This window comes from Leopardus geoffroyi, chromosome A3 (genome assembly GCF_018350155.1).
Source record: "Leopardus geoffroyi isolate Oge1 chromosome A3, O.geoffroyi_Oge1_pat1.0, whole genome shotgun sequence".
Taxonomy (NCBI): Eukaryota; Metazoa; Chordata; class Mammalia; order Carnivora; family Felidae; genus Leopardus; species Leopardus geoffroyi.
The window spans coordinates 39,283,294-39,295,960 of NC_059336.1; the positions used below are offsets into that span (position 1 = coordinate 39,283,294).

Here is a 12,667-nt window from a genome sequence, read left to right on the forward strand (position 1 = left end):
GAGCGAGAGCATGAGCGGGGGAGGGGCAGACAGAGAGGGAGACACAGAATCCAAAGCAGGCTCCAGGCTCTGAGCTGTCCGCAGAGAGCCTGACGAACTCACGAACTGCAAGACCATGACCTCAGCCAAAGTTGGACACTTAACTGAGTCACCCAGGCGCCCCGGAACAACTGTGTTTTTAATTTCAGTTTTCATATTCCATTGTTAGTACATATACAGAAATGTGATTAATTCTTGTGTGCAAGACATTGTATCCTATAATCTTGCTGAACTCATTAGTTTGAGGTGTTTTTTTTTAAATTTATTTATTTTGAGAGACAGAGGGAGGAACAGAGAGAGGAAGAGAGAGAATCCCAAGCAGGCTATGATGTGGGTCCCCATCTCACGAACCATGTGAGATCATGACCTGAGCTGAAACCAAGAGTTGAACCCAGGCGCCCGTTTTTGTTTTTGTAGATTCCTTGGGATTTTCTATGAGGGCAATCGTATCATCTGCAAATTGGAACAGTTATATTTCTTTCTGTCCAATCTTTATGTATTTTTTACTTTTTTATTCGTTTTTTGCTAGAACTTTCAGTATTATGTTGAATGAGTAGTGAGAGTGGACATTGTTTTAAGGATACCTGGGATATGTTTATGCAGATATAAGACAAGCAGACATGGGAATGACAGTCATGATGTAAGTTTTTTATACTCATATTCCTTCAAAAATGGGGGCATAGCATATCACAGAAAGGGGCCACAAAGAGAAACACTAGGTTTGGTCAGGAAGCAGAGAGGGCAGGGGAAGATATGGGCAAGAGCTTTCCTTGTGGTTTCTTTGGGGAGGGATGGGCAAGATGGGATAAGCAGGTTTAGGATTTGCAGTAGGCTCTAGGGTACATGGGCTGTTCCTAGTATGTCTGCTTCATGGACACAGGGTGAATAGAGTAGGGGGATAGAGCCCTGAGTGTGAAAGCCCAGTAAAGGAGGTGGTTGGGGATATGGGCTCTGGATTGGTTGGTTTGCATTTGAAAAGCGTGCTTGCTTGCAAGTTATTTACTATCTCCAGGAATTGGCTAGCATGGGGTGGGGCAGTTTCTCTAGGGTCAGTGAGGCTTCAGCCATCAAAGCCATCATAATGCAGAAAACTTCCAGAGACAGGGTTAAAACAGCCTTGCTTCCTTCTCAATCTTAGGAAAGCATGCAGTCTTTCACTAGTCAGTATGTTAATTTTAGTTTTTTCATAAAGATACTCTTTATCAAGTTAGGTAGTTTCTCTCTATTCCAAATCTATTATTGATCATGAATGGGTGTTAGATTTTATCAGATACTTTATCTCATCAATTGATACGATCATTTTATTTTCTTTAGTCTGTGAATATAGTAGATTATGTTGATTGAATTTGAATCAGCCAGCTCTGTGTACCTGAAATTAAACGCCATTTATTGGTATGGTGTATAATTCTTTTTACAATGTTGGATTCAATCTGCTAATTTTGAGGACTTTTATGCCTAAATTCATGGGACAGATCCTCGAGGAGTCACATTTCTACATACAAACCATGTCAGTCAGTGTTTTTGTACTGTCTTTGTCTGGTTTTGGTATCAAGGATACCAACAATAAACAAATAAAATAAATGTGACCTTAAAGGTCACCCGAACTATTCTCACATTGTTGGAATTTTGACAGTGTCCACTTTTCCCCTGAGTTTTACTACTAGCAATTATTTATTGATATCCTCACATTCTTGGTGTGGAATGTTTATTTAATGTACCTGATAATACTATTTTCATTTTTTCTTCTACCTAAAAAGTATCAATTCATTGAGAAAAGGAGTCAGAGCTATGCATAACTTAGAAGCTCAACTTATTTGTTGTAAGCAATTACATGCCTGATTAGTAATATGAGATTTACAATTAAGAACAGTGACTTAAAAACATAGAACTCAGGGGCGCCTGGGTGGCGCAGTCGGGTAAGCGTCCGACTTCAGCCAGGTCACGATCTCGCAGTCCGTGAGTTCGAGCCCCACGTCAGGCTCTGGGCTGATGGCTCAGAGCCTGGAGCCTGCTTCCAATTCTGTGTCTCCCTCTCTCTCTGACCCTCCCCCGTTCATGCTCTGTCTCTCTCTGTCTCAAAAATAAATAAAAACGTTAAAAAAAAAAAAAAAAAAAAGAAAAAACATAGAACTCAAAAACAAAAACAAAAAAACAAACCAAACCAAACCAATCAAACACCAAAGGGCTAAGTTTCACAGGAATCTTAAAATCAAACCCTGAGTAATTCCTACATTATGATTAAATATTTTAAAGGAAACGAATAATTATAAAACTGTTTATAGACTATATTCATAAACATATTAAGATTCATGGTCTTTCAGTGAGTGAAATACTGGGAAGTTCACAGAAGCATCGATAGGAACACTGCTTTATTTGGCTGAATTACCTAACAATGCCAGTGCTTTATGAAAACGTACACACACTCACACACACACACACACACACACACACACACACACACACACACACACTACTCTGCCTTTTTCTCTGTTATAATGAGCAGTGTCCTCTTTTTTTCTTTCTCCTTTCAGAGTCTGTTTATATGCCCTTGTCATCTTGATATCCCTCTGAGTTTTCCATCCTTTTATTCTTAAAAACACATACTACATTAGCAGGCTTGAATTTTTATATGAAAAATGTTAAGCTTACTATTTACCACAATTCTGGCTAAACTCCTACTGCCTTTCAGGAGCTACCGTATTTATCATTTGTTCTAAGTGACCATTTGTTTTTTATCTTATTTATATAGCACATTTAATTCTCCTCTCTAAATGGTTAATAGTTTATAAAACCTAGGCCAGAGGAGATCCAGGAGTATTAAGGCCCTACAGGTGTGTTTTAACTTAATTTTAAAAGAAATTAAGAATCCTTAAACTCTATAGCAACATATCTACCCTTCTAAGCATTCCAAAAATCTGAAGGGCAGACAGAATTTTCTGTTACTACAAATAGAAAAATCATTGCAGAGCTCACGAACATTTCAAATACAATTATGAGCAATGCAAACCTGGAACTGCCTCTTCGTAGAGTTGTCCTCTTAGTCAATTTTTCAGGTATTTTTTCAGACAGTTTATTTAAGGTGCTATATATAAATATAAAAGTAAAGAAGTCAGTGCTACACAAAATAATAAAAATATTTTATACTTTTATTTACAAATTAATTTCATAAACAAACTATAATAAATATGAACAAACAATGAAGTTATTGGCTTCTATCCATTATGGCCAGAAAAATAAATTTACATAGATACCTAAATCTGCCTCCTTTTCCAGAGAAATTAACATATTGCATCTACATATTTTCAAATTGTTCCTAACTCTTATTCAGACTTAACAACTGGGCACTGCTCTATTTTTATATAGAATTGTAAATAATCTTTTAAAAAATTAGGACAAGAGTAATTTTCTACTAGTATGACTCAATTTCATAAAATACAAAAATTTTATAAATTTTGTATTTCAGTTTAATTAAATTAATTATGATTAATCTGTGGAAACATACAGAACAAATCTGTCAATCATCCACAATTAAGTCAAACTGTTGTATAGGGGAAGAAATTTTACAACTATCAGAATAAGATTTTATTCATATTCTTGAAAGAAAGCTTTGTTCCCAATAAATATTCCCTCTATCACTTCAGTACACTTTAGGAGAACACATTCTCAATCCAAAAAGAAACAACAAACAGCTATTTGACTTTTTGTTTTTTTCTTGCTTGAAACTGCTCTGTTTTGTTTTTTACAGATTTAATCAACATTGACAAGGCAGGATCAATGGACCTCTTTTGTGATTCCTTTTGAATTTCACTCTCTTTTTTCTTTATTGCCTGAGTAAGTTCTTGTTCTTTCTGTTCTCTCTGCCGGGCTTTCTCCTCAAGGATTTTTTCCATAGCTTTTGTTTTCTTGAAATTAGGATCTGAAGGATCCAAATTGAACAAGTGGGAAGTATACATTGCCTGAAACCGTGCATCCTTAACATTTACCTGCAAATACAAAAGAAAAACAAATAAATTAATAAATCAGAAGGCCCAAAATGGGGCCAAATTTTGAAGTGAGTTGTTGATTATATAAAATACAAATGTGAGCATTTTGTATTGATTCATTAGAAAACTGTATCCCACAGTCAATGGAGTTTTAAGGCCTACTCTTGGAAGTCATTAAGTAGTTGCTGACTGCTGTTTATAGATTTTTTGTACAGGCTCAATCAAACCCACACATAAGGCCTGTATGACTATTAGGAATATGTACTTATTAGCAAAAAGAGGGAAAAGAGGGAGTGACAGAAACAAGAGATATAGCAATGAAAAAAGTATAGCCTATTGCAGTGGCTATTGTACACAGTGATATGATGTGACATGAACCTGTTATTTTTCAGTCAAGCTTGAGTATGCATATCTTTCCCACTGTGAGCATCACACTGCATGCGATTCTAACATTAAAAGGTATGTATTTTTGGTGCAATAGGGCTACCAAAAGACAAGCCAATACTTCACCTGGTACCCAACTAAATAAACAGTGATTTGATCCACCCTGGGATGAACTGGCTGTTTTGGACTAAAAGATGGTAGCTCTGGCTCTACTACGGGCCCTTCTTAAGACATTTCAGGCTAACTTTGGTTGTGCTCAGTGATCATCTCCAGAGTTGACTTTAAATTCAATACCACCTTTAAGAGGCTAATGACTTTTGTCCCTGGTTACCTCAAAGTCATCCTCTAATAATTCCTTCTTTTTCATCAGCAGTTTTTTCTTCTTTTTGCTTAGATTCTGGTGCTCTACAATCTTATTATAATTGAAGTGTTTCTTGCTCTCTTCCTCCTCGTCCATCATGAGCAGAGCCATTTCAGCCTGTTGAGAGAAAATAAAGATCAAATACACAACAGTGCTTTTTTTCCCCCAAGCAGAAGTATGGGGCACAGATATCCCCTCTAGGAAGAGAACCTGGTCGCTAATGCTCTGGGACATCATTTATCATCTATAAACTGATTGTAGATTATCAAAACTCATAAAGAAACCCAAAGATCTTGGTAGAGCAATAAGGTAAAAGTTTTAGAAGCATCACCAAGAGGAATGAAAGTCTGTATTTAAAAACCAGACATTTCACTTATTTTAACTGGTTAATAGGCTATAGAAAAGATTCCCTAAATCTCTCAAATAAAAATTTCTCATTTTCACCTTGGTCTTTAAAAAAAATATATTTTTTTTAATGTTTATTTATTTTTGAGAGAGATAGAGAGACAGAGTGTGAGCAGGGGAGGGGCAGAGAGAGAGGGAGACACAGAATCTGAAGCAGGCTCCAGGCTCTGAGCTGTCAGCACAGAGCCTGACGCGGGGCTCAAACTCACTAACTGTGAGATCATGACCTCAGCTGAAGTTGGACACTTAACCAGCTGAGCCACCCAGGCGCCCCATCACTTTGGTCTTTTTAAGTAATGACACTCAATCTAACAATGTGTAGTATTTTGTGACACAAACTACACTTTCCAAACATGTGCTTTAACAGCAAGGTATTTCTTCTTTCTTTTGCTTTTTTACCTTTAACTTTTCAATATTGATACATTTCTATAAAGGCAGGATTTTAATATTTGCTTCTGAAATCTAATATGTCTGTTTCCACTGAAGAGTGGCATTTTCTACCAACCATGGGATTAAACATGAACTTTGAGGAACTGAGTAAATACTAGAGAAAATGTGTACTAGAGAAAATACAGAGTATGCTGTCAGGCTTTGGTGAATTTTCCTATACTAACACTTAAATGGCTTTAATTTCCTTTCACTTTCATCACTGGCACCTTTAGTTGGCTTTCTTTTTTAAAGCCATTTTCCACAAAAGATTTTCTTTGTGTTCCTTTACTCTATGAGCATTACTGTTACGTGCAATAAATGGAGGTTAGAAAATATGCATTATGGTGCAGAGTTTAGGTGACCAGTCAGGCTGACTCCCAGGGAGTGACATGAACATCAGTCATAGGGACACTGTTGACTCCAATTCCTACCTCAACAAAAATACATATTAATCTGTGCCATGGATCTTTGGAGTCACTGAAGCATAAGGGTCACTGCATTTTCAAGAAAAACTTTAATTTTATACATTAAATTTATGTTGTTTACATAATAAGAGAGAAATTAGCACTTGACAACATAAAAGCAGTCTGAATTATAGGACAGATCTGGATTGAATTAACTTATGGCAATATTATTTCAAGGTTTTAATAGTAGTATTTTTGGTCTTACAGTAAGAATTTAAAAATTTTTTTATTTTTTTATTAAAAAATTTTTTTTTTACATTTATTTATTTTTGAGAGACAGTGAGACAGAGCACAAGCGGGGGAGGGACAGAAAGGGAAGGAGACACAGAATCTGAAGCAGGCTCCAGGCTCCAAGCAAGCGTTCAGCATAGAGCCCCACGCAGGGCTTGAACCCACGAACCATGAGATCATGACCTGAGCCGAAGTCGGTCACGTAACTGACCAAGCCACCCAGGAGCCCCCCCCAAATTTTTTTAATGTTTATTTATTTTTGAGAGAGAGAGAGGGAGAGAGCCAGAGAGTGAGTGGGAGAAGGGCAGAGAGACAGAGACACAGAATCCAAAGCAGGCTCCAGGCTCTGAGCTGTCAGCACAGAGCCTGATGTGGGGTTCAAACCTGTGAACCACGATATCATGACATAAGCCAAAGTCGGATGCTTAACCGACTGAGCCACCCAGGTGCCCCACAGTAAGAATTTTTAACAATGAGTTATTTTCCTTTTAATCAAAAAAGACATGCTTTGGGTTTGAGATAAATTTCAACTTTGTACTAGTTGGAAAAATGTTTGGTAAAACTTAAAAACTGCATTGCTAAAATACTTAATTATGTGTTTTATAACTTAATTATAAATACCACTGCTATATAAGTTTTATCTTTTATATTATATTTTTATTTTTTATATTTTATTTTATAAGTTATTTTTTTTTTAGGGACAGTAGAAACTTATGCAGACAACTAACTTTATTTAAATTGTACATATCAATTATCCACTAGTCATGTAACAATGATCATGTTTTACCTTTTGTCTTTCTATTTCAGCTTCTTCCACTGGAGATATGCCATCTTTTGTAGATTTCACTGATTTTTTCTTTTCTTTTATACCTGGCACAACAAACCAACACAGAAGGGGGGAAAACTGTAAGACTATTCATAACATTCTGACTATGCTAGGAACAAAAATGCAAGATATCTAGGAATAATCTTATCAATAAACGTATAGAAACTGAAGAAAGTAAAAAAAATATTACTAAGTGACGGCTATGGGTGTGAATGAAATAAATACATCTGGATGGGGTGACTGAATATTATAAAGAAGGAATTTCTTCTGAAAGTAATGTATGATTACATCATTAACTAAAAAAGAAAAACCATAAGATCATTTTAATAGGTATAGAATATGCATTTGATAAAATTCAACATCCATTCATGAAATAGAACAGTTATGGCTTAGTATATAATAAAATGCAGCACCATACATCACTGGAAAAAGAAGAGATTATTGAATAACTGGTGCTGGGCAACTTGCTTTATTCTGGGGGAAAAAAATTGAGTTGCAGCATCATCTTCAATGTACAGGAAAATAATGCAGCTAGATTAAAGAGTTTAACATTAAGGGGGAAAAAAACAACACCTAAGAGATATCCAGGAGAACAGTTACCTGAGCTTAAATAGAGCTTACATTTTTAGTGTAAGAACAACAGAAGAAATCACACACACACAAAAGTTACTTTAGTATATAAACTCTTAAAACTCTGTATATAAAAAACTCATCTGGAAAATGAAAAATTCATCTTTGCATTAAGAATTTCACAGTAAAAGTTTAACAAAACTCTCATTCTCTGAAGACAAATTTGATCTTCGGTTAACTTTCTAGTGCTATTTTTGGGCAAAACTACTTATGGTAATAATGGCTCCTTATTGGTACCCTGCTTATATTCCTAGGGACTCAGGGACTTCTGGAGACAAGATGTTAGATGAGATGTTCTTGTCCTGAGTGACAGGTAGTCATGAACAGCAATTAAAGGCACTTGAGTCTGGAGCAGTTGACCTGGGTTTAAATTCCAGCTGTACCACAGTTCGGTTGAGGCAGTGTGGGTCTGTGTCCTTATCTGTAAAATGGCGATTATAATAATAGCACCTACTTCATAGGGTTACTGTGAGGACTAAATAAATTAGTAAACATGAAGAGGTCAGTTAATACCTAACACACAGTGCTATAAAGTGCTTGTTGTTACTGTTATGATAGTCTGACTACACATACATAAGATGTCCTGGGCTCCTTGGCGATCATGCTGATGCCTGATTTTTTCTTCCTTTTTTGGGTCTTTGGAGTAGGAGGGATACAAAGGGAATGGGTGTCAGGGTGCAAAAGTATGAAATACTAGTGTAATGAATAAGACGGTTCAGAATCTACAAAGACATGTTCTGTTACTCTAGAATGTTATTACACGATGCCAATCTTCTCTGAACTACTGAACATGGTCTTCTTTGGCTAAGCTGTGTTCTGCACTTCCAACGCAGAGAAACCAATGGTCTCTAAGCTTACATAGTACTTACTATTGTGATAGGCAGCAGCACTGTTCTCTTCACTTTATATATATTAACTAATTTAATCCTCACAACAATGCTGAGGTAGATTCTATTATTTGTTATAATCTTCATTCTGTGGATGAGGAAACCAAAGCACAGAGAGCTTAAGTAATTCTCTCAAGTTTAGTAAGTGAAGGAACCATGATTTAAACCTGAGCAGTCCAGCTCAGGCTCTCTAATGTTAATCACTAAGCTATATTCCTTCACTATCAAATGTCATTCTCCTTCTAACAACTCTTTCCATTTAAAATCCATTTTGTGGGAATGCAAGCTGGTGCAGCCACTCTGGAAAACAGTATGGAGGTTCCTCAAAAAACTAAAAATACAACTACCCTACGACCCAGCAATTGCACTACTAGGCATTTATCCAAGGGATACAGGTGTGCTGTTTTGAAGGGACACATGCACCCCCATGTTTATAGCAGCACTATCAACAATAGCCAAAGTATGGAAAGAGCCCAAATGGCCATCGATGGATGAATGGATAAAGAAGATGTGGTATGTGCATATACAATGGAGTATTACTCGGCAATCAGAAAGAATGAAATCTTGCCATTTGCAACTACGTGGATGGAACTGGAGGGTATTATGCTAAGTGAACTTAGTCAGAGAAAGACAAAAATCATATGACTTTACTCATATGAGGACTTTAAGAGACAAAACAGATGAACATAAGGGAAGGGAAACAAAAGTAATATAAAAACAGGGAGAGGGACCAAACAGAAGAGACTCATAAATATGGAGAACAAACTGAGGGTTGCTGGAGGGCTTGTGGGAGGGGAGATGGGCTAAATGGGTAAGGGGCACTAAGGAATCTACTCCTGAAATCACTGTTGCACTATATGCTAATTTGGATGTAAATTTTAAAAAATAAAAAGTAAAATTAAAAAAAAATGCATTTTGTGGGGTGCCTGGGTAGCTCTGTTGTTTAGGGGTCCAACTTTGGCTCAGGTCATGATCTCATGGTTCGTGGGTCTGAGCTGCACGTTGCTGCATTGGCCTCGGTGCTGACAGCTTAGAGCCTGCTTTGGACTCTGTGTCTCCTTCTCTCTCTGCCCCTTCTCCACTCTCACTCTGTCTCTGTCTCTCTCTCAAAAAATGAAATAACATTAAAAAAAATGCATTTTGTTGTGAAAAAGTAAAATTCACAGAATATAACATGGTTGAATAACTGCAGCTAATGAGGGATAATAAGAAAAGCAAAGCCTAAAGTGGAGAGAGGCTTTAGAAACTGCTCCATGTGTATTAAGTCCCTGCTGTACTTCGGCAGCCATACCCAGCTGAGAGAAAATGCCAGCATAAAGTGTTTAGGTTCACCCCTCAGTGCTACCAAGGCATTTGTCTACACTTCCAGGAAGAAATATTTGTAGACAGCCCTTCTTCCTAAAGTGTAAATCTTTATTGCTCCTATCTCAAATATTCTCCAGGAAATGGAGGTATCTATTTTCAGATTATAACGTTTTCTCTATTTTAAAGAATGTATATCTATATCTATATATATATCATCAGGGTTCTAGTTTCTTAGGGTCTGACTTCCACACCCTAAGTTTACTTCTGCTCCTATGTTCTCAAGGCAAGAGTTCCTTCTAAAGTGAATGGACAAGTGACGTACGCAGAAGATCATCCCGTGGCAGGAAAAAAACAGGCTGTATATGATTAATACATAAAGGAGATAAAGATCTTCATATACAATTGTGGGAAATGATTTCAAAGAACCCACAACTAACTGTTCCAGATTTTATAACAACCTGGTGAAAAGTAATAAAAATAAACTTGAAAGAAAGATTGTAGCAAAGGAGGAAAAAGAATCTCCAAAATGGTAAGGGTTAAAAATGATATCCAATTTTAGCATGATAAAAATTTTTTTGCTCACAAAGAATTTACTCTGCCGGCCTGAACTGTTTAGTCAGAAGATAAATAATGTGTAGAAATCCTTTCTGCACCGTTAACAAGATCATATTAAGAGAGCATATCTTATTTATTTTTTTTTAAACATTTTTTTTTCTCCTTGGAAAGTTTTCAGACCTAAGTTAGATAAGAGTACTAGGGAAATGAAAGTCCCTGTTCTGAAATGTTGTATTTATTTTTTAGTAAATCTTCTGGCAAGTAAAAAACCACATGTCCTGGGACTGCTGCAAAAAGTACATATGGATGATTCTAATACATTGACAGAGATTCAAAATCAGATGTTAATGGCTTAAAAAAATAAATCTAAACAATCCTTACTGGGGCTTACTATCCTTACTATCTCTTTAAGCAACAAATGTAACAGAATACATCTATGGAAAAAGATTTGTTGTAAAAAAAGTTGACCTGTACAAGGAATATCTGTAAAGGAAATTTCATATTCTATTACTTGTAATGTCTGAGAAGCGTTCTCATAAAAAACTTCCTCCAGAGGGTTTAGCTGAGTACTTCTTAGGAAAACAGTTAAAAGAATTCACTGGAGGGCAAATGCGGTCTCAGTACTGACCAGAAGGGAGTGATAAAGCCCCCTTTGCAATTCACTGTTTTTGTAGCAAGTTCCAAGATTAACAGATACAGATTGTTAATCATCCTTTGGACCTGGGCATTCTGGCTTTTCTGGGAAATCCAGCAGTTCCCTATATCCACTTCTTTTTATTTATTTATTTTTTTTTTTTAATTTTTTTTTTTTTCAATGTTTATTTATTTTTGGGACAGAGAGAGACAGAGCATGAACGGGGTAGGGGCAGAGAGAGAGGGAGACACAGAATCGGAAACAGGCTCCAGGCTCTGAGCCATCAGCCCAGAGCCTGACGCGGGGCTCGAACTCCCGGATCGCGAGATCGTGACCTGGCTGAAGTCGGACGCTTAACCGACTGCGCCACCCAGGCGCCCCCCCTATATCCACTTCTTATACACATGGGTCCTTGGCTCTGGTTTTGGTCTTCACAACATACTCGTAGGGTTACAAAATGGGAGCCCATTTAAACTCAAGTTCTACCATTTACCACTGGCCCTTGGGCAATTCAACTATGTTTTTTGAATTTCAATTTACTCATCTATAAAGTGGGCTGAAGTTTGGATTAGAAGACAGAGTACATATAAAAGCATTTTAAAACTGCAAGCCAACATATGCAAGCAGTAGGATATAAGCACTCATCATACTGTTTGAATGAATCAAGTATGTATACCATATTATTAGACTTTCAGGATGGCTTATTGTTTATCAAATATCTAGGTTGTCAAGACAAAGGATACATTTTAATAGGGTATATTTACATGTGATGTATTTTATTTCTCTCCTACTTCTTCAAAAACAAAATCTTATTAAAGAGTTTATGCAATTAGACAGCAATAAACAAATTTTTCCAATACAGCTGATACTTGAACAACACAGAAGTTTGGGGCACTGACCCCCCACATGGTTGAAAATCCCTATGTGCCTTCTGACTTCTACAAAACTTAACTACTAATAGCTTACTGTCAACCAGAGACCCTACCAATAACATAAACAGTCGATTAACACATATTTTGCATATTTGTACCTACTACATTTATATTTTTATGATAAAGTTAGAGGAAAGAAAAAATGTTATTAAGAAAATCATAAGAGAAAATACATTTACAGTACTGTACTACATTTATAAAAAAAAATCCACGTATAAGTGGATTCACAGTTCAAATCCATGTTTTCAGGGTCAACTGTATTTCATTTCTAAGAGAAAAAATTAACTATTCACTAATTCTAGAAATACATATTTTTGAACCTCTCATTTGATATCAAGTTTGTAGTTTAGAAAAAAATTATAGCAAGTTTATAGTGTAGGGGAAAAACAGAAGGAAAAGTGAGAAAAGATTTCTAGTACTCACAACTGGCTCCTAACCTAAGCCAAACATCAGGTCTGGCATTAATCAATGAACTCAATTCCTCCATATTTTGAAGAGTATGTAAGTTTAGCTCTATGGGATTGCCAAGGGCAAAGGTGTTACAAATGTATCCAAGTCCATCTGGCTTAAAATGTCTCTGTCCTGCTCAGCCATGGGGCTTG

General features: G+C 36.4%; 1 protein-coding gene across 2 annotated transcripts in view; it reads right to left on the minus strand.

Annotated features, from left to right (window-relative positions):
• Positions 1–3,164: 3,164 nt before the first annotated feature.
• The window catches only part of ESF1 (ESF1 nucleolar pre-rRNA processing protein homolog), a 67,080-nt gene continuing 57,577 nt past the window's right edge, over positions 3,165–12,667 (minus strand). For both annotated transcript variants that reach the window (XM_045445338.1, XM_045445339.1), the window contains exons 12-14: positions 7,084–7,166; positions 4,738–4,884; positions 3,165–4,022 (exon numbers count right to left, since the gene is read on the minus strand). In XM_045445338.1, coding sequence (XP_045301294.1) covers positions 3,729–4,022; positions 4,738–4,884; positions 7,084–7,166 — 524 coding nt within the window. In that variant the 3' untranslated portion in view covers positions 3,165–3,728. The remainder of the gene's footprint in view (positions 4,023–4,737; positions 4,885–7,083; positions 7,167–12,667) is intronic.